Consider the following 18,851-nt stretch of genomic DNA (forward strand, 5'->3'; position numbering starts at 1 on the left):
GCCTCAGCTGAGAACCTTCACCCCATCCTGGCTGATTCTACAGGGCTAAGCACAGCTTTGTGAGTGTGCTCCTTAATTCCTGAGCAGGATTCCCAGGACACTCCCTGCCTGGGTTTCCTCACTCCTGTTTTTCTTCAGTGGTCTGTGCTGTGTTTTTTCTGGGAAGCTGGAAGCATGAGGCTTTCATAGGACATGAAGCTGAGTCATGGATTGGTTAAACTGGAGCCAAACCAGTACGTGGGAGCTCAGGTCCCACAGAGTGAGCTGGGCAAAAGTACAGCCCATGACAGTGAGCAGAGTTAGCCATGGAATCATGGAATGGTTTGGGATGCAAGGACCTAAAAGCCCATTCAGTCCCACCCTCTGCCAAGGGCAGGGACCTATCCCAGGGTGCTCCCAGCCTCAGTGTCCAGCCTGGCCTTGGACACTGCCAGGGATCCAGGGGCAGCCCCAGCTGCTCTGGGCACCCTGTGCCAGGGCCTGCCCACCCTCCCAGTAACCATGTAAAATGCAGTTCTTTGTGGAAAGCAGGCTCTGTGATTGGAATTTGTGCCACATGGGATGGATTTGGGAGGAGGGGAGGGAGGCAGGACACACAGAGCTCTCCATTCGCTGGGCACGTGAGAACTGGAAAGCTGAAGAGCAGTTTCCTAAACTGAGTGGTGGAACTGGGAAAGCTCCAGGAGGGCACCGCTAATCTGGGACTGCTCCTTCCCTGGTATGGCACACCCTGAAGGTTCTGTGTGCCCATCCCTGACCTTGGTGTGGAACCTTGGCAGAGCCAGGAATGCTCCGCAGCACCCACAGGTGATGGTTGCGGCTGTGGCTGTCCTGGCAGAGCTGTGCTCTGGGTGTGACGTGGCCTCTGTATCCGCAGCCCCCGGAGCTGGAGCAGCTGGGCAGGGTGGTGGAGCTGGACAGTGACATGGCCGACATCACCCAGGAGCCAGCCCAGGAGCCCTTGGCAGAGGACGCCCTGGCAGAGGAGCAGGAGGCAGTGCCGGCATCCACCCACATCGCATCCACCCAGGGCATCAACCCCTACGTCCTGCAGGTCAGTGTCCTCCTGCCCCTTGACCTCCCCAGGAGAGGGCTTGGGAAGTGGAGCACTTCTCAAGGATGGATTTGCCTCCCCAAGGGTATTCACACACCAGCTTGTAACGATCCAGTGGTGTGGGATTGAGCTCACACAGCCCATCTCGCTGTTCTGGGGGAAGCCTCGCACGTGGGAGGCTCAGTGCTGATGTGAAACACCTTAAAGCCAGAACTCGAGTGTGGGCACTGCAATAAGCTGAACTAATACCAGAGCAGCTGCCTTGGGCCCCTTCTCCCTTGGTGGAGAAAAAGGTGTTGGGATAACTGGTCTTGGTTTGGGGCTTGGTGTTGATGCTTTTATTTCACAATACCACAGAAGGTTAAGGTTGGGGAAAAAACATAAATCCCATCCAGTGCCACCCCTGCCATGGCAGGGACACCTCCCACTGTCCCGGGCTGCTCCAAGCCCCAATGTCCAGCCTGGCCTTGGGCACTGCCAGGGATCCAGGGGCAGCCCCAGCTGCTCTGGGCACCCTGTGCCAGGGCCTGCCCACCCTCCCAGGGAACAATTCCTGCCCAAGATCCCATCCAGCCCTGCCCTCTGGCACTGGGAAGCCATTCCCTGTGTCCTGGCCCTCCAGGCCTTTGTAATTTTTGTGGAAGAACAGTACCTTGAACACTCTTAGGCTTCTATGTGTAATAACAAATAGACAGAAGTTATTCCTTAAGATGACAAACAGCAGACAGAGCTAAGATCTAAGAAATCAGGATTATTTTGGGATGTCACCCCCATCCCCAGCAAGTCCTGTGCACTGATTTAACCAGTAGTTGTAAAACCTCATCCATCAGGTGACGAGCCTGAGCTGTGCCTCCACTGTTCCTTGGAATGTTTGCAGCATGGCTGTGTTGTTTGGTCATGTGCTGCACGTAGGAGTTTTTTTGGGTGGGAAGAGCTATTTTGATGAGCTTAGTGAGCTGCTGCTGTGGGAGGGATTGCTGATGTTCTGGCTTGGCTTCCCACATGCTCAGATCATGAAAGCTTCCTTGCTTGCTGATGATGACGACCTGGATTTGATCCTGGATTATCCTGGGAAGCAGCCTGTCAAGATGGACACTTCCCAAGAGATCTGCTCCCCGAGGCTTCCCATTTCAAAATCACAAGGACAGAAAAGACACACAGGTATGGTGAGAAACCACAGATTGTGTGAAGAAAGTTGCATTTTAACATGAACAGGCAAAATCCCGGGGTGTGCAGCAGTTCCTTCCTGCCACTCCTTCCTCCTCTGTTCACCCCTGCCCTGAGGGCTGCGAGTGCTCTGGTGCCTGGAGCACCTCCTCACCTCCTCCTCTGATGCTTGCACTGCTCTTTTGGCTATTTTTTTTTTTTTTTTTAAGATCTCCCAGAGGCACCAACTTTGCAGCTTGGTTTGGAGGTGGCCTGTGGTGGGTCTGCTGTGGGCACCAGCTGTGCCCAGCACAGGGTAGCCCCTGCCAGATTCCCCCAGTGCCCAAACCTTGCCCCTTACACCCAGTGCTGCACCTACTAAATGGTGCTTTCCTTAGGGATATTGAGGAATACCTCTGGGAGCAAGCAGGAGGATGCTCCCTGATTGAGAAAACCCATTAATTCATATCTGTTAATCAATTCCAAGCCCACGTGATTGACAGGAGCAGACCTGAGGTGTGTGTGGGGCCAGCGTGAGGCCTGCTGATCCGTGTCTGACACCCCACTTCTGGTCTGATGTCCCTATTCCAACATTAAATTAGGGACTTCCTTGGGAACGGCCCAGTTTGGGGTGGGGCTGTGCCTTTCCCGTTCCTGGGAGCACCCCATGTGTTCCTTTGGGCAGTGCTGGAGGGTCAGCAGGACTCAGCACTGCAGACAGTCACACTGAGCTCCATGTTCCCGTCACACCATCCAAATGTTTGCCACTGGCTGCTCTGGGAATTCCAGGCATTCCTGAAATCCCTTTCAATGTCCCAGTGTGCCAGAATCTCCCCTGAAATCCATGTGCCCTTCCACTGAAATGTTCCTCCTGCTTCTCCCCACCAGTTGCTGGGCTGCTGCAATCCAAGTTTGCCAATGTCCTTTTCCAAGCACCGAGTGCTGCTGTGGCAGATGCCAAGGGCCCGAGGACTTTGGGCAGTCCCCCCTCTGCTGCCCTGTGGTCGGCGGCGTCCCCGCTGGCCTCGGCGTTCGCCGTGCCCCCGGCAGTGCCCGAGGTGCAGGTGAAGGCAGTCGGGGTCCGCAGGCAGCGCGGGCTCGTCCCTCTGGAGAGGTCCATCACCTATGGAAAAGGGAAGCTCCTGATGGATATGGGACTCTTCATGGGGCGCTCGTTCCGTGTTGGCTGGGGACCCAACTGGACACTGGTCAATTGTGGAGATCAGTTGAGTGGCTCGAGTGAAGTGGAAGATGCTCAGCTGGAGTCCGTGGAATATGGATTCCTGCCGACTCCCGTGGCTCCCAAATCGTGAGTAGTGGCTTCCTTCGGGGTGGGTGTGGCATGCTCGCTCTTGGTGGCTGACAGGATCCTGCCTGCGGCTCGCTGTCCTCCTGACATGCAGGAGTGGTGCAGGATGGTGTTAGCCGTGGAGATCTCCTCCATGGCTCTTCTCCACAACAGCATCTCTGTCAGATCCTGCAATAGCATAGTAAGAGGATTTCTTTTTTTAACCAAATAGCACTGTCACCCAGCACGAGGTTACAGAGAAAGCTCAGAGTTGTTGTCCAGAAAGCTTCCAGTCTTTTGTTTCTCCCTGAGGACATCTGCCCTACCTGAGGAAGTTCTTGTTCAGCTTCTCAGTTCCCAGACACCTTCAATTCTGCCTGTGCATCCAGTGGCACACAGGCTTTAGGGTCTCCATACCTGAACTTGACTGGAATATAGCCCAGTCCCACCATTTAAGTGCAGTCTGGATGTTCTGCAGCATATCTGAAGTGCTGAGGAATGAGCTGGGGTGAAGGTGTGCTCGCTGCCTTTGGAGAGCTCAGTGAGTCACGGTTTATTCGCCACATAGAAGGTTTGGGCTGGGAGGGACCTTAAAGACCATCTTGATCCAACCCCCTGCTGTGGGCAGGGACACCTTCCACTACCCCAGGTTGTTCAGGGTCCCAAAGCCTGGCTCCAAATCCCAGTATCTCACCAGGATCTTTGTGCCTTGGGTCATGTTTTACTGTCATGTTAATTAGGACAAGCTGCAGGATGAGCTGCTCCACTTGCATGGGGAACATGCAGGACATTTGCTACCTGGTCTGTCTTCTCTTTTCCTCCAGACTCACAGAATCCCCTTTCAAGGTTCATGTGGAAAAGTTGAGCTTGGAGCAATGGAAGATGGACAGAGACAAGGAGCTGTATCTCACCCCTCTGGAGATAAAGCTGAAGCACAGCACTGTCCATATGGATGAGCCCTGTCCCCTCCTGGCTCCCAATCCTGGGGTCTCTGCTATCCATGACTATGCCGACTGGGCCAGGAAAGCATCTGAGGATCCCACTGTGGCAGAGAGTGAGTATGAAATGATTCTTTTCACAGAGTGGTTTAGGCTGGAAAAGCCCTCCCAGCCCAGCCAGGCCCAGCTGTGCCCGATGCCCACCTTGTCCCCAGCCCAGAGCACTGAGTGCCACCTCCAGCCCTTCTTGGGACATCTCCAGGGACGGGCACTCCAAGCCTCCCTGGCAGCCCCTTCCAAACACACTGGGGACAGTGACCCCTCCAGGGTGGGGCAATGAACCTGCCAGGGTTACCATCACATGAGCCCCTCTGAGTTCTGTGCTTTCACTCCTGATGGTGGGTGTGTGTCCCCACAGCTGTTGTGAAGCACTGGTGCTTGGCCTGGACGTTATGTGAAGCTATTTGGGGCAACCTGAAGGAGCTGGAGGCCAGCCTGGAGGAGCCCAGTGAGTACGTGCTGGCCCTGGAGCGCCGCAGGGCCTTCTCGCGCTGGCTTTCGGAGACGGCGGCCGGGCGCATCGAGGACGAGGTGTCCCTGTCCCGGCACGGCAGCCACGTCGAGGCCGTGTTCAGCTGCCTCACCGGGAAGAGGATCGGCGAGGCCTGCAGGCTGGCACAGCAGGCAGGTGAGCACCCCAGGCTGCTGGGCACTGCCCAGGCTCCGCAGGGAATGGGCATGGCCCCGAGGCTGCCAGAGCTCCAGGAGCGTTTGGACAGCGCTGCCAGGGATGCCCAGGCTGGGGTTGGTGGGGTGTCTGGGCAGGGACAGAGCTTGGACTGGGTGATCCCTGTGGGTCCTTCCTACTCAGGATATTCCCTGATTCTTTAAGTCTCAGCTTTTGTGTAGAGGAGGAAGGAGATGCACAAAGAGAGTTTAAACTCTGAGAGCTCATAGTCACTGGCTGCTCTGCATGTGGAATGTTCCCTTGTCAGTGACCACAAAATCATGGAATAGGCTGGGTCGGAAGGGACTTTAAAGATTATCCAGTCCCACCCCCTGCCATGGGCAGGGACTCCTTTCACTATCCCAGGTTGCTCCAAGCCCCGTTCCACCTGGCCTTGAAGATTGGGTAGGAACTGCTGGAGTCCCCAGTCCCCCTCACTCTGGCTCTGTCAGCTACCCCCAGTTAGGAAGTGCTGCTGGATTGCATTTGGAACTGGGAGTGTTTGTAGTCACTCCTTTGAATTTTTAATGAATCTTCTTTTTAATTGAGCTTCTGTTCAGATGTTTTACATTTGGGTTAAAAACATGTATTTTCAGAGCCTTATGGCATGTTTTATCCCTGTCTGTTGTACCAGCTCACATTAAACTTCATTTGTCTCCCTTGAGGACACTGCTCTACCCCTTCCTCTGTCTCCTCCTCCTGGTCCTGTTTTTCCAGGCGTTTATGGAGTGGTTTATTTTGTAAGAAATAGTGGAGTTGTGGCCTCCTCATCCCTGAAAGTGTTCCATCCCCCAGTGGATGGAGCTTGGAGCAGCCTGGTCTAGTGGAACGTGTTCCTGTCCATGGCAGGGGCTGGAACGGGATGAGTTTCAGGATCCCTCCCAACCCAAAGCCTCCTGGGCTCTAAGCTGTGCCCGCAGCCCGGGTGTGCAGCCGTGTCCCAGGCTCACAGCGTGTCCCTGCAGGTGACCACCGCCTGGCCCTGCTGCTGTCACAGCTGGCCGGGAGCCAGCCTGTGCGGGACCTGCTGACCCTGCAGCTCGTGGACTGGCACCGCCTGCACAGCGACCGCTTCATCCAGGAGGAGCGGCTGCGCCTCTTCGCGCTGCTGGCGGGGAAGCCGGTAAGGATGGATCCCCGAGCCCCTCAGAGCCCTCCCCACACAGCCACGGGCAGTGCAGGGAGGGGGCTGCTCGCCCAGGGCCACCTCCTGCTGCTGCACACCCGGTGAGGTACCCACATATGAATATCGATCTCATATCGATATCCAACTGAGACGAACAAAAACTCTCTAACAGTTCAGAGTTAGAAAGTGCATGTTTGATTTGGCACCGGGCACTGCGTGGGATAGCTCCCTAAGACGCAGGGCCCCGATCCAAGCAAACATGATACCTTTTATTTCCAAATATTATGAATATCCAAAATACAAATGCATATTCATAACATTAACACCTCCCATTCTTCGCTTCATATGGAAATGAGCTTAAATGTTATTAAGCATGCATAGTGTGTGTCCTGAATGGAGTCGGTGGTCTTGAATTGGGTCAGTGGTCCTAAAAAAAGATGAAGTAACTCATCTTCCTCATTTTGACCTTTTTGCCTTTCTGAGCTTTAACAATCCTAATTACTTTAGTGACCTCTAAGTTTCTTTTTGCGTGGCTTTTGAACGGGTTCCCACCAAGGGAGGAAATTGGTAGTTGTCCTTGTTCCCTACACCAACTTAGCAATGTTTTATTCCTAATTCTAAGCACAGCTAAACAAACATGCAAATGACAGATCATCAGTTATTTGGCAATCAGTTACTAACATCTAAAACCCTATTTCAGGTCCAGCTCTCCAAACTATTTTATTTAACTCTCACTGGGCTCAAATTCTTTCCTATTCCACCCATTCCAACACAGCTAGCCTATAACTAAAATCTTTATGTTTCTTCTAAATCTGTGTTCCACCGGCCCGTGAGGCAGGCCTGTGGCTGAGCAGGGTTTGTGTCCCCAGGTGTGGCGGCTCTCCGAGAGGATCAGCATCAACGTGTGCTCGCTGCTGGACTGGAAGCGCTGCGTGGCCGTGCACCTCTGGTACCTGCTGCCCCCCACGGCGTCCATCTCCAAGGCCCTGGCCATGTACGAGTCGGCCTTTCAGGTGGGTCACTCCCTCCTGCCCAAAAGGAGCCCTTCAGGCTGCTCCTGCCTGTCTGGTGGGGCACAGAGGCTCCTATGAGCAGCCAGGAATCGCTGAATGTGGGATTGAGTATAGGACAAGGGGGAATGGCTTCCCAGTGCCAGAGGGCAGGGCTGGATGGGAGATTGGGCAGGAATTGTTCCCTGGGAGGGTGGGCAGGCCCTGGCACAGGGTGCCCAGAGCAGCTGGGGCTGCCCCTGGATCCCTGGCAGTGTCCAAGGCCAGGCTGGACATTGGGGCTTGGAGCAGCCTGGGACAGTGGGAGGTGTCCCTGCCATGGCAGGGCTGGCACTGGATGGGCTTTAAGGTCCTTTCCAACCTGAACCATTCTGTGATTCTATAGAATCATAAATTCTGTGGAGAAAACTCATTTATGGAGTGCTTCCAGGTTTTGTCTAGCTGTTTGACAGTTGGAGAAAATTAGGAAGAGGGACAGTGTCCAGCAGCAGGAAGGCCCTTTTGAGCCAGGCAGCCTGTTTTCCCACTGGGATCATTAATCCTCAGCTGCCTTGTCCAGCAGCCTGTGGTGCCCCACACCCTGTGTGTGCCCCCCCAGCCCCGGTCCCACACCCCGTGTGGCTCCATGCATTATGCAGAGCCCTGAGTGCTGCTGCAGAGCTCTCAGCTCTCTGTGCAGCAGGACAAAGGGTTCTGCTGAAAAACATGTTTAATGATTTAACTAAAGCCAGCTCAGCCCTCCATCCTCAAGGCAGCCTAAGCACAGCAGCAAGTCTGGAATCTTGTCACTGATGCTTGCTTCAATATTTAGTGTTCTCTGTGTACAGTGTCCAGCACTTCTAAATACTCACCTCTGGTGAAAGTTTTCAGTTAAACTGTTCTGACTGACTCAGTGAGTTCAGTGCTGCTCTTGGCTGCCCAGACCCTGCTTAGCTACAGAGAGAAGGCTCACTGGGATGCACCTGCTTCATTTCATCAAGCCCTATGTGGTTTTCCAGCTATAAAATCCTTCAGGAATACAGGCTGTGTGTGAGAGCTGGCTGTACCTCCAGGCAGGGGTTTGTAAGAGCTCAGTGTGAGACATGAACCTGCCAGAGCATTTTGGGTTCAGGTTTTTCATGTTGGTCCATAGTTCTGGGGAGGTTCCAACTGCAGGTGCAGTTGGTTGCACCTTCTTTGGAGCAGAAAGATTCTCCTGAGCCTGCTGAGCTGTGGAATTCAGTTTTGGTCAGAATATTATCCTTAAACTTACTGTTAAAACTATGTCCCTAGAACACCTCAGAGTGTGAAAAATACGCTTGCTGTCCTCTGCCTCCTTACCTGGAAGATTCTGGGTGTGTCATTGAAGATGATGACAATGCAGGAAGGCCCCTGAGAGATGTCTGCTTCCATTTGTTAAAGCTCTACAGTGACAGGTAAGTGGGCAAAGAGTTCAATCAGTATTTAGAAAAATCATGATCAGTCAGTGACTTCCTGAGTTCACAAAGCAGGGCTATGAAATCAGCCTGAACCGCTTAGAGCAGTCCAAAATCAGCCCCACATGTACCCCCTGACAGAAGGTGGTGTCACACCTGGGGATGGTAGACATGGGGAACCTTAGGCTTTGGGGCACATCTGTGGGCTTTTTAGGTCCTTTCTGTGTCTGAAGAGTGCAGGAAGGCTTCTCTGTAGCTGCCTGTTTTGAAGGCAGTGAGAAATCTGCAGGGGAGCACCTACAGAGGAAAAGGGGTGATAGTCTGGGTGCAGACTCAAAGGAATTTTAGTAGTAAATACTGTTATTTTTCTTCTTACAAGACAAAAACCAAACACCCACACCGATATAAATCACACACATGGAGGTGGGTGAAGGGAAGGGATTGGATTTGATTTTGTGGGCACAATCAGCTCTTGGAGTTACCACTGTTTTCCTCTCCAGGTCCTATGAGCTTGACCAGCTGCTGGATCCCAGGAGTGTCACCTCTGACCCGCTGGATTTCCGCCTCAGCTGGCACCTGTGGGAGGTGCTCCGGGCCCTGAACTACTCCCACCTGTCCCAGCAGAGCTGGGGGGTGCTGAACACCAGCTATGCTGCCCAGCTGGAGAGCGAGGGGCTGTGGGAATGGGCCGTGTTCGTGATGCTGCACGAGCCTGACACGCAGTGAGTGACCCTGTGTGACTGCTCTGGGCCTTGGCACGGTGTGAGTGACCCTGTGTGACTGCTCTGGGCCTTGGCACACCGTGAGTGACCCTGTGTGACTGCTCTGGGCCTTGGCACACTGTGAGTGACCCTGTGTGACTGCTCTGGGCCTTGGCACACCGTGAGTGACCCTGTGTGACTGCTCTGGGCCTTGGCACACCGTGAGTGACCCTGTGTGACTGTTCTGGGCCTTGGCACACCGTGAGTGACCCTGTGTGACTGTTCTGGGCCTTGGCACACCGTGAGTGACCCTGTGTGACTGCTCTGGGCCTTGGCATGGTGTGAGTGACCCTGTGTGACTGTTCTGGGCCTTGGCACACCGTGAGTGACCCTGTGTGACTGCTCTGGGCCTTGGCACACCGTGAGTGACCCTGTGTGACTGCTCTGGGCCTTGGCACACCGTGAGTGACCCTGTGTGACTGCTCTGGGCCTTGGCACACCGTGAGTGACCCTGTGTGACTGCTCTGGGCCTTGGCACACCGTGAGTGACCCTGTGTGACTGCTCTGGGCCTTGGCACACCGTGAGTGACCCTGTGTGACTGCTCTGGGCCTTGGCACACCGTGAGTGACCCTGTGTGACTGCTCTGGGCCTTGGCACACCGTGAGTGACCCTGTGTGACTGTTCTGGGCCTTGGCACACCGTGAGTGACCCTGTGTGACTGCTCTGGGCCTTGGCACACCGTGAGTGACCCTGTGTGACTGCTCTGGGCCTTGGCACACCGTGAGTGACCCTGTGTGACTGCTCTGGGCCTTGGCACACCGTGAGTGACCCTGTGTGACTGTTCTGGGCCTTGGCACACTGTGAGTGACCCTGTGTGACTGCTCTGGGCCTTGGCACACCGTGAGTGACCCTGTGTGACTGTTCTGGGCCTTGGCACACCGTGAGTGACCCTGTGTGACTGCTCTGGGCCTTGGCACACTGTGAGTGACCCTGTGTGACTGCTCTGGGCCTTGGCACGGCGTGAGTGACCCTGTGTGACTGTTCTGGGCCTTGGCACGGTGTGAGTGACCCTGTGTGACTGTTCTGGGCCTTGGCACACCGTGAGTGACCCTGTGTGACTGCTCTGGGCCTTGGCACACCGTGAGTGACCCTGTGTGACTGCTCTGGGCCTTGGCACACCGTGAGTGACCCTGTGTGACTGCTCTGGGCCTTGGCACACCGTGAGTGACCCTGTGTGACTGCTCTGGGCCTTGGCACACCGTGAGTGACCCTGTGTGACTGCTCTGGGCCTTGGCACACCGTGAGTGACCCTGTGTGACTGTTCTGGGCCTTGGCACACCGTGAGTGACCCTGTGTGACTGTTCTGGGCCTTGGCACACCGTGAGTGACCCTGTGTGACTGTTCTGGGCCTTGGCACACCGTGAGTGACCCTGTGTGACTGCTCTGGGCCTTGGCACACCGTGAGTGACCCTGTGTGACTGTTCTGGGCCTTGGCACGGCGTGAGTGACCCTGTGTGACTGCTCTGGGCCTTGGCACACCGTGAGTGACCCTGTGTGACTGCTCTGGGCCTTGGCACACTGTGAGTGACCCTGTGTGACTGCTCTGGGCCTTGGCACAGCGTGAGTGACCCTGTGTGACTGTTCTGGGCCTTGGCACACTGTGAGTGACCCTGTGTGACTGCTCTGGGCCTTGGCACACCGTGAGTGACCCTGTGTGACTGCTCTGGGCCTTGGCACGGTGTGAGTGACCCTGTGTGACTGCTCTGGGCCTTGGCACACCGTGAGTGACCCTGTGTGACTGTTCTGGGCCTTGGCACGGTGTGAGTGACCCTGTGTGACTGCTCTGGGCCTTGGCACACTGTGAGTGACCCTGTGTGACTGCTCTGGGCCTTGGCACACCGTGAGTGACCCTGTGTGACTGTTCTGGGCCTTGGCACACTGTTAGTGACCCTGTGTGACTGCTCTGGGCCTTGGCACACCGTGAGTGACCCTGTGTGACTGTTCTGGGCCTTGGCACGGTGTGAGTGACCCTGTGTGACTGCTCTGGGCCTTGGCACACTGTGAGTGACCCTGTGTGACTGCTCTGGGCCTTGGCACACCGTGAGTGACCCTGTGTGACTGCTCTGGGCCTTGGCACACCGTGAGTGACCCTGTGTGACTGCTCTGGGCCTTGGCACACCGTGAGTGACCCTGTGTGACTGCTCTGGGCCTTGGCTCTCGGCTCAGTTCTAAAGACCTGTGGCTGTCGTGGTTTCTCCCACATGGAACTGTGCACCCGGAGGGCTCTGTGCCACTTGAGGAAACCCCGGAATCCCAGACTGGGTTGAGGTGGGAGGGGCCTTGAAGCCCATCTCGTTCCAATGTCCTGCTCCTTGTGGTGAAGTGACCTTGTGGTGGGTGACAGGAAGGGGCTCGTTGCAGCTCAGGCTGCTCTCTCTCCCCAGCATCCGGGAGAAGGCTGTGCGGGAGCTGCTGAGCCGGCACTGCGCCCTCGCCGAGACCCCCGAGTCCTGGGCCAAGGAGACCTTCCTGACACAGAGGCTCTGCGTCCCCCCTCACTGGATTCACGAGGCCAAGGCAGTTCGGGCGAGGATGGAGGGTGACAAGCACAAAGAGGCCCTTTTCCTGTTCAAGGCTGGGCACTGGAACCAGTGCCACAAGCTGGTTGTCAGGCACTTGGCCTCAGGTGGGTCTGTGCTGCTCCTCTTGCATCCTGCTCTCTGAGCAGCACACACAGGCACATGGCAGGAGTAGGAGTGGATTGCCAAGGCTGGAGCCCCTCTGCTCTGGAGCCAGGCTGGGAGAGCTGGGGGTATTCACCTGGAGCAGAGAAGGCTCCAGAGAGAGCTCAGAGCCCCTTGCAGGGCCTAAAGGGGCTCCAGGAGAGCTGCAGAGGGACTGGGGACAAGTGGAAGGGGGTGGGACTGGATGATATTTAAGGTCCCTCCCAACCCAAACCAGTGAGTGACTCCATGATTCCAAGGCATGGGGGGGGGGGGGACAGTGAAGAGATCAGGCTGGGTTTGGAGCAGCAGGATTAGCACAGAGGGCCTGACAGTTCCAAACCAACTCTCCCTGGGTACCTGGTGTGGTGCTTTTCCTGGGCAGACAGGGAAGCAGGGCGGTGCTTTCCTTCTGCACAGCCCCACCTTCCTGGGGCACAGGGGCAGCAGTGACCTTCCTGTTCCCTGATCCTGTGGGTGTCCCTGCTGTGGGAGATGGGATGGCCTCTGTTCCTAACTCCTGTTCTCTCCAGATGCAATTATCAACGAGAACTACAAGTACCTGAAAGGATTCCTGGAAGACCTCGCGCCTCCGGAGCGCAGCGCGCTCATCCAGGACTGGGAGCTGGCGGGGCTGGTCTACCTCGACTACATCCGTGTGAATGAGATGCTGGACAGGATTCAGCAGGTAACAGGCAGCTGCTTTGCCTGGGCTTTGGAAGCTCACACAGAGTCTGGATTGAAGCTGTTTCTGACTGCTGAGGGGGGGGAGTTGGTGTTTGTCTTTGGCAGGCACTTCAAACAGAACATGGGCATCTCTAAAACCAGGGCTTTGCTATCTGCTGTCACAAGGGGTGGCTGTGCCCTGCACATGTGCTCTGTGGGTGTGTGACAGTGACAAATGAGAGGGACCGGACAAACCCAGCAGTCTCCATGTCTGGTCTAGGCTCCCCCTTTGCCTGCTCTGGTGTTAATTCAGGCAGGTTTTTGGTGTAGTGTCACCTGGTAGGTGAGTTTGGCTCTGGCTGTGCTGCCTCAGAGCTGACTCCTGTTTGCTTGCAGCTGGATTGTTCCACCTACGAGCTGGAGCGGTTACACACCAAAGTGACGTCCCTGTGCAACAGGATAGAGCAGCTGCAGTGCCACAACGCCAAGGACCGCCTGGCTCAGTCGGGTATGGTGACATCCCTGTCCAGCAGCTGCCTGGGACAGCCTGGCTGACACCTGGGCTGCAGCTGTATCCCAAATCCACAGAATCATTTAGGTTGGAAAAGACCTTTCAGGCTGAGTCCAGACATTCCCCACTACTGCCAAGGCCACCACTGACCCATGTCCCCAAGTGCCACATCCACAGGGCTGTGAAATCCCTCAAGGGATTGGGGCTCCACCACCTCCCTGGGCAGCTGTGCCAGGGCTGGACAGCCCTTCTGGGAAGGAATTCTCCCAATACCCACCCTGAGCCTCCCCTGGCCCAGCCTGAGGCCGTTCCCTCTCCTCCTGTCCCTGTTCCCTGGGAGCAGTGCCCGACCCCCCTGGCTGCCCCCTCCTGTCAGGGAGTTGAGGAGAGTGAGAATGTTCCCCCCCGAGCCTCCTCTTCTCCAGGCTGAGCCCCCTCAGCCCTTTGGGGGAAATAATTCTCCCCAATATCCAAGGAACCGGCTGTTTCCTCTCCCCCTGTGGCTGCAGTGCCTGTGCTGAGGGAGGGGATGGGGAAAGGACAGCATGATCCACATGCCTTCACTCCCCAATTGCTGCCCACCCCGTCAGTCCCTCCTCAGGGGTTCGCTGTGCAGCGCTCCCGCAGCGCAGCCCACGCAGAGCCCGCTGTCCCTCTATTGCAGACATGGCGAAGCGCGTGGCCAACGTGCTGCGGGTGGTGCTGAGCCTGCAGCAGGGCCCGGAGCCGGGCCCGGAGCCGGCGGAGCCGCGCGTGCCCCTGCGGCTGCTGGCCCCGCACATCGGCCGCCTGCCCATGCCCGAGGACTACGCGCTGGAGGAGCTGCGCGGCCTCACCCAGGCCTACCTGCGGGAGCTGGCCCTGGCCGCGCACTGACCGCCGGCAGCCGGCCGGGCCTCAGCCTGGCCAGGACTGAACCAGGACTAGTTCTGGGACGAGCAGAGAATGCAAGGCCGCTTGCTCGGAAATTGCTCCGCTTGGGTCCCAGGGTCCTGCCCCAGCGGCCTCGGCCCTGGCACTGCCCCGTGCTCACGGAAGGTCTTTATGCATGAGGAGTATCGAAAGGTTTTTATCAAAAAAGTATAAATAAATGCTCTAGATTATTTTCCTGTCTTTTTGAAAACAATAAATAAAATGTTTATAGTACTCCCCTGGGTTCCTTTGCTTTTTAAGGCAGGGCTTGGGTTTGTAGGTGTGTGTCCCTTGCTCTGTCACCCTGGGGTGGTGGGGCTGATTGGATGGGGGCACAGCACAGCCCCAGGAATGTCTGACACAATCCCACCTGCCTTTGGTGGGGATCAGGGAAGGCTCCTTCAGCATCTTGGGAGGATCTATCACCTATAGATGGTCTATCATCATCTGTCTTGAGGATGGGGTGTGGGGAACCCAGATAAACCAGATTGTGGCCTTTTGGTCCTGAAAGGGGCTCGTGTAAAAGCTGGAGAGGGACTGGGGACAAGGGCTGGAAGGACAGGACACAGGGAATGGCTTCCCAGTGCCAGAGGGCAGGGCTGGATGGGATCTTGGGCAGGAATTGTTCCCTGGGAGGGTGGGCAGGCCCTGGCACAGGGTGCCCAGAGCAGCTGGGGCTGCCCCTGGATCCCTGGCAGTGTCCAAGGCCAGGCTGGACATTGGGGCTTGGAGGCCCCTGCTGTGGTGGAAGGTGTCCCTGTCCCTGACCGCGGTGGCACGTTCAGGTGACACTGGCTGCGTGCAGGGGCCGGGTCACTCCGGCTTCGCCTCCTTCCATTACTGTAATTGGGCCTGAGCGGCCCCGGCGGCTCCGGCCCGGGCGGGACGGGCTGGGATGAATAATTCACCGCCTGGAAACAAAACCTCCGGCCTCAAAACCGCTCGGCATCTGCCGCCGGGGCTCGGCGTGGGAAGGGTGCCAGGAGACGCCGGGAGAGCGGAGCCGGCAGATTCCCCGGGGCTGGAGCTGGGGATGCTCCGGCACCCCTGTGCCAGACGCCGCTGCCCCTCGCAGCTTTGTCTCCTGACTCCTGTCCCTCCCTCAACCTCCCGGGATTTTCTCCTCACCGAATGGGAATAATCTGCCTCTTCCCTTCCCCTGCTCTTTTGTAAGACCAGAGAGCGGGATGCCCCTTGCTGCGCACGGGGGTCACTCCACGCCAGGGCCGCAGCGGCTGCCCCCGGCTCCCGCCCCGCCCCGGTGTCCCCGAGCGGCGGGTCCGGTGTCCCCGGGGCTGGGGCAGGTGCTGGGCAGCCCACGGGCACAGCGCGGCTGCGGCCAGTGCCTCCCAAAGCCCTGCCAAACGGGGCCCGGCTGCACCCGGAACCCGTCCCGGCCGCTGCCGCCTCCCAGCCGGGACCCCCGGGGGTCGCCCCCGTCACCCCTCGCCGTGGGTGCCTGGGGGGCCGTGCCCCCCCGCCCTGTCCCCGCCCTGACGTCACCCGCCCCCCCGTGTCCCCGCACCTGCGGCGGGATGGAGCCCGGAGCTCGCCTGTGCCTCGCCCTCTGCCTCGCCGGCGTCCTCCCGGCCCCGGGTGAGCAGGGGGGGCTCGAGGGGCGCGGACCCCCGCTCCGGCTGCGGGGGGCCCTGGAGCAGCGTCCCCCGCACACAGGGAATGCCGGGGGTGGGGGGCTCAGGGTGGCGGTGAGGAGGGGCGGGGGTCCCGTCGTGCTCCTGCCCCTCCCAGCTGCCGGAGAGTCCCCGCGGCCGCGTCCTGGGGATCCCTCGGGAGGGGTCCGGCTGCACCCCGGCCCCTCCAGCCCCCGCTCCGGCTCTCTCCAGGCTGCCGGGGGGCGCAGGGCAGGCTCGCCTACAAACTGCTCCACGACCTCTTCGCCAACTACTCCAGCGCCCTGCGCCCCGTGGAGGACACGGATCGGGCGCTCAACGTCACCCTCCAGGTCACCTTGTCCCAGATCATCGACATGGTGAGTGCCCGGGCACGGCACCGCCACCGCGCTCTGCTCCCCGCAGCGGCTCCTGCTCAGCCCCACGCTGACGCTCAGCCCTTGAAACCAGCCCGGATCCAGCCCCAAACCAGCACAGCTGCCCCCGAGTCAGCTCAGACCATTCTGCAGACAGCCCGGTTCCCCTCAAAACCAGCACGATCCCCTCGAATCCAGCTCAGCTTTGCGGGGCACTCGGATAGGCCATTGGGCTGGGGGCTGAGGGGCGTGGGGGTGGCACCGGGGTCTATTCCCCACGCCCACCCTCTCCTCTCGGCAGGACGAGAGGAACCAGGTCCTCACCTCCTACCTGTGGGTCCGCCAGACCTGGCTAGACGCCCACCTCAGCTGGGACAAGGACGGGTACGGCGGCATCGACAGCATCCGCATCCCCAGCAGCTACGTCTGGCGACCTGACATCATCCTCTACAACAAGTGGGTTGTGCTTGGCCCCTCATCTGCTCCCGGAGCCAGGGGGGCCTGGGGCTGGGGGGTTGCACGGGGCGGTGCAACCTTGGGGTGGGAGCAGGAAGGTCCTGCAGTGGGAGATGCAGGGAGATGGGGGGCAGGGGGTGCTGCTGGCAGCAGCCAGATGTGCCTGGGACTGACCCCCACCACCGAGGGGACAGCCGGGGGCTGCAAGGGGCGCGGGCAGGGGACGTGGCACCACGGCCACCCCTCCCTGCCCAGCGCCGATGAGCACTTCGGCGGCTCCATGGAGACCAACGTGGTGCTGCGCTCCGACGGGCACATCATGTGGGACTCACCCGCCATCACCAAGAGCTCCTGCAAGGTGGACGTGTCCTACTTCCCCTTCGACGGGCAGCAGTGCCACCTCACCTTCGGCTCCTGGACCTACAACGGGAACCAGATCGACCTCCGCAACCAGCTGGACACCGGGGACCTGACGGACTTCGTGGAGAACGTGGAGTGGGAGGTGCTGGGCATGCCCGCCACGAGGAACGTCATCACCTACGGCTGCTGCTCCGAGCCCTACCCCGACGTCACCTACACCTTGCTCCTGCGCCGCCGCGCCTCCTTCTACATCTTCAACCTGCTCCTGCCCTGCATCATGGTCTCCTTCCTGGCACCCCTCGGCTTCTACCTGCCGGCCGACTCGGGGGAGAAGGTGTCGCTGGGGGTGACGGTGCTGCTGGCCCTCACCGTGTTCCAGCTGCTGGTGGCCGAGAGCATGCCCCCCTCGGAGAGCGTCCCGCTCATCGGTGAGCCCCGACGGCACCCAGGACCAGGGGGTCTGTGCTGGGGCCGGGCAGTGCCGGTGCCGAGGTCGGGGCTGTGGCACAGTGGGGGGGAGCAGGACCCCCTGTGGGGCACAGGACCCCCCGTGCGCCCTGTCAGTGCCCGCTGTCCCTGCAGGGAAGTACTACATCGCCACCATGACCATGATCACGGCCTCCACCGCGCTCACCATCTTCATCATGAACGTGCACCACTGCGGGCCGGGGGCCCGGCCTGTGCCCCCCTGGGCGCGCCGGCTCATCCTGCACCACATGGCCCGGCTCTGCTGCGTCTACGAGGTGGGCGAGAGCTGCAAGAGCCCCCAGCGGGCGCTGGGTGGGCGGGCGGGTGTGGGGGACGCCGGGGGGCCAGCGGAGAGCCCCGGGGAGGGGCAGGTGGGCACCGAGGCGGGGGGCTGCCCCTGGGACCACTGCCTGTGCCACCACGATGCCCTGCTGAGGAACGTTGGGTACATCGCCGGCTGCTTCCGGCGCCACCGCGCCAACCAGCGCCGCACCGGCGAGTGGAAGAAGGTGGCCAGGGTGATGGACCGCTTCTTCATGTGGGTCTTCTTCCTCATGGTCTTCCTCATGAGCGTGCTGGTCCTGGGCAACGCTGCCTGATGGCTCTGCAGACCCAGCACTGCGACCCCTCCAGGGGGTGTGGCTGCGGGTGCCTCAGGAGGGTGACACGTCCCAAAATCCCCTGGACCCCCCAGAGCCGCAGGGCGGGAGCTGCACCATCACCGGGGAAGAGGTGCCCGACAGCAGGACCCCCGCCCAGCTGCAAGGCTGAGGGGTCCCAGCCCCTGTCCGACTGTACCAGAGTGGGCACCCACATCCCCCCGTGGCGTCCTGCTCCTGAGAAATCCATCAGGCTGGAAATAAACCATGGAACGCGTCCTGCTTCCACTCCCTGGAACAGGGGTGCTGGCCAGGGTGAGGGTGGCCCTGGGAGGGATGGAGGGATCAGGCCCCAGAGCCTTCCCTGACAGATGAGGGACTCCCCACGGCAAGGAGTGCAGGGCCCAGCAGGAGCTCTGGAGCTGCTGTCCACCCTGGCCATGGCGGCTTGGTCCCATGGTCTATCAGTGCCTGCCCAGCCCAGCCTTTGGCAGCCACTGTCCCATGGCAGCCTGGCCCCTCGGGGAACCCTGCCCGGCCCCAGGGCAGTGGAGACCCCCCTGTCCCCACAGGGCGTGGGACCCCAGCCAGGGGAGGGACAGCGGTTCTGCAGCACCGCACGGGTCAGCCCCACACGAAATGTCCCCCTGCACCCCAATACCTGCACCTCACACCTGCACCCCAACATCCCACACCTGCACCCCAATACCTGCACCCCAACATCCCCACCTGCACCTCAACATCCCCACCTGCACCTCAATAC

At 59.0% G+C, this 18,851-nt stretch overlaps 2 protein-coding genes across 5 annotated transcripts in view; both read left to right on the plus strand.

Moving 5' to 3' along the window:
- NUP98 (nucleoporin 98 and 96 precursor) overlaps nucleotides 1-14,409 on the plus strand; it is a 36,821-nt gene extending 22,412 nt beyond the window's left edge. For all 4 annotated transcript variants that reach the window (XM_032101275.1, XM_032101273.1, XM_032101276.1 and 1 more), the window contains 13 exons: nucleotides 878-1,054; nucleotides 2,065-2,215; nucleotides 3,089-3,509; nucleotides 4,313-4,542; nucleotides 4,845-5,114; nucleotides 6,119-6,276; nucleotides 7,149-7,292; nucleotides 8,562-8,704; nucleotides 9,205-9,426; nucleotides 11,851-12,092; nucleotides 12,663-12,817; nucleotides 13,192-13,303; nucleotides 13,971-14,409. In XM_032101275.1, coding sequence (XP_031957166.1) covers nucleotides 878-1,054; nucleotides 2,065-2,215; nucleotides 3,089-3,509; nucleotides 4,313-4,542; nucleotides 4,845-5,114; nucleotides 6,119-6,276; nucleotides 7,149-7,292; nucleotides 8,562-8,704; nucleotides 9,205-9,426; nucleotides 11,851-12,092; nucleotides 12,663-12,817; nucleotides 13,192-13,303; nucleotides 13,971-14,182 — 2,637 coding nt within the window. In that variant the 3' untranslated portion in view covers nucleotides 14,183-14,409. The remainder of the gene's footprint in view (nucleotides 1-877; nucleotides 1,055-2,064; nucleotides 2,216-3,088; nucleotides 3,510-4,312; nucleotides 4,543-4,844; nucleotides 5,115-6,118; nucleotides 6,277-7,148; nucleotides 7,293-8,561; nucleotides 8,705-9,204; nucleotides 9,427-11,850; nucleotides 12,093-12,662; nucleotides 12,818-13,191; nucleotides 13,304-13,970) is intronic.
- A 1,325-nt stretch (nucleotides 14,410-15,734) lies between these two features.
- On the plus strand, nucleotides 15,735-18,365 carry CHRNA10 (cholinergic receptor nicotinic alpha 10 subunit). The gene is made up of 5 exons (XM_032094193.1): nucleotides 15,735-15,814; nucleotides 16,063-16,208; nucleotides 16,507-16,661; nucleotides 16,917-17,449; nucleotides 17,604-18,365. Exons 1-5 carry the CDS (start codon nucleotides 15,754-15,756, stop codon nucleotides 18,086-18,088), a joined length of 1,380 nt encoding a protein of 459 aa, XP_031950084.1. The 5' UTR covers nucleotides 15,735-15,753; the 3' UTR covers nucleotides 18,089-18,365.
- Nucleotides 18,366-18,851: the final 486 nt, after the last annotated feature.

This window comes from Corvus moneduloides, chromosome 2 (assembly GCF_009650955.1).
Source record: "Corvus moneduloides isolate bCorMon1 chromosome 2, bCorMon1.pri, whole genome shotgun sequence".
Lineage (NCBI taxonomy): Eukaryota > Metazoa > Chordata > Aves > Passeriformes > Corvidae > Corvus > Corvus moneduloides.

Excerpts from the sequence above, each read along its gene's own strand:
- CHRNA10 (XM_032094193.1), top strand. The coding sequence starts at position 15,754 with ATGGAGCCCGGAGCTCGCCTGTGCCTCGCCCTCTGCCTCGCCGGCGTC. Across the intron at positions 15,815-16,062 it reads CGGCGTCCTCCCGGCCCCGG|GCTGCCGGGGGGCGCAGGGC; the intron begins GTGAGCAGGGGG and ends GGCTCTCTCCAG. Across the intron at positions 16,209-16,506 it reads TGTCCCAGATCATCGACATG|GACGAGAGGAACCAGGTCCT; the intron begins GTGAGTGCCCGG and ends TCCTCTCGGCAG.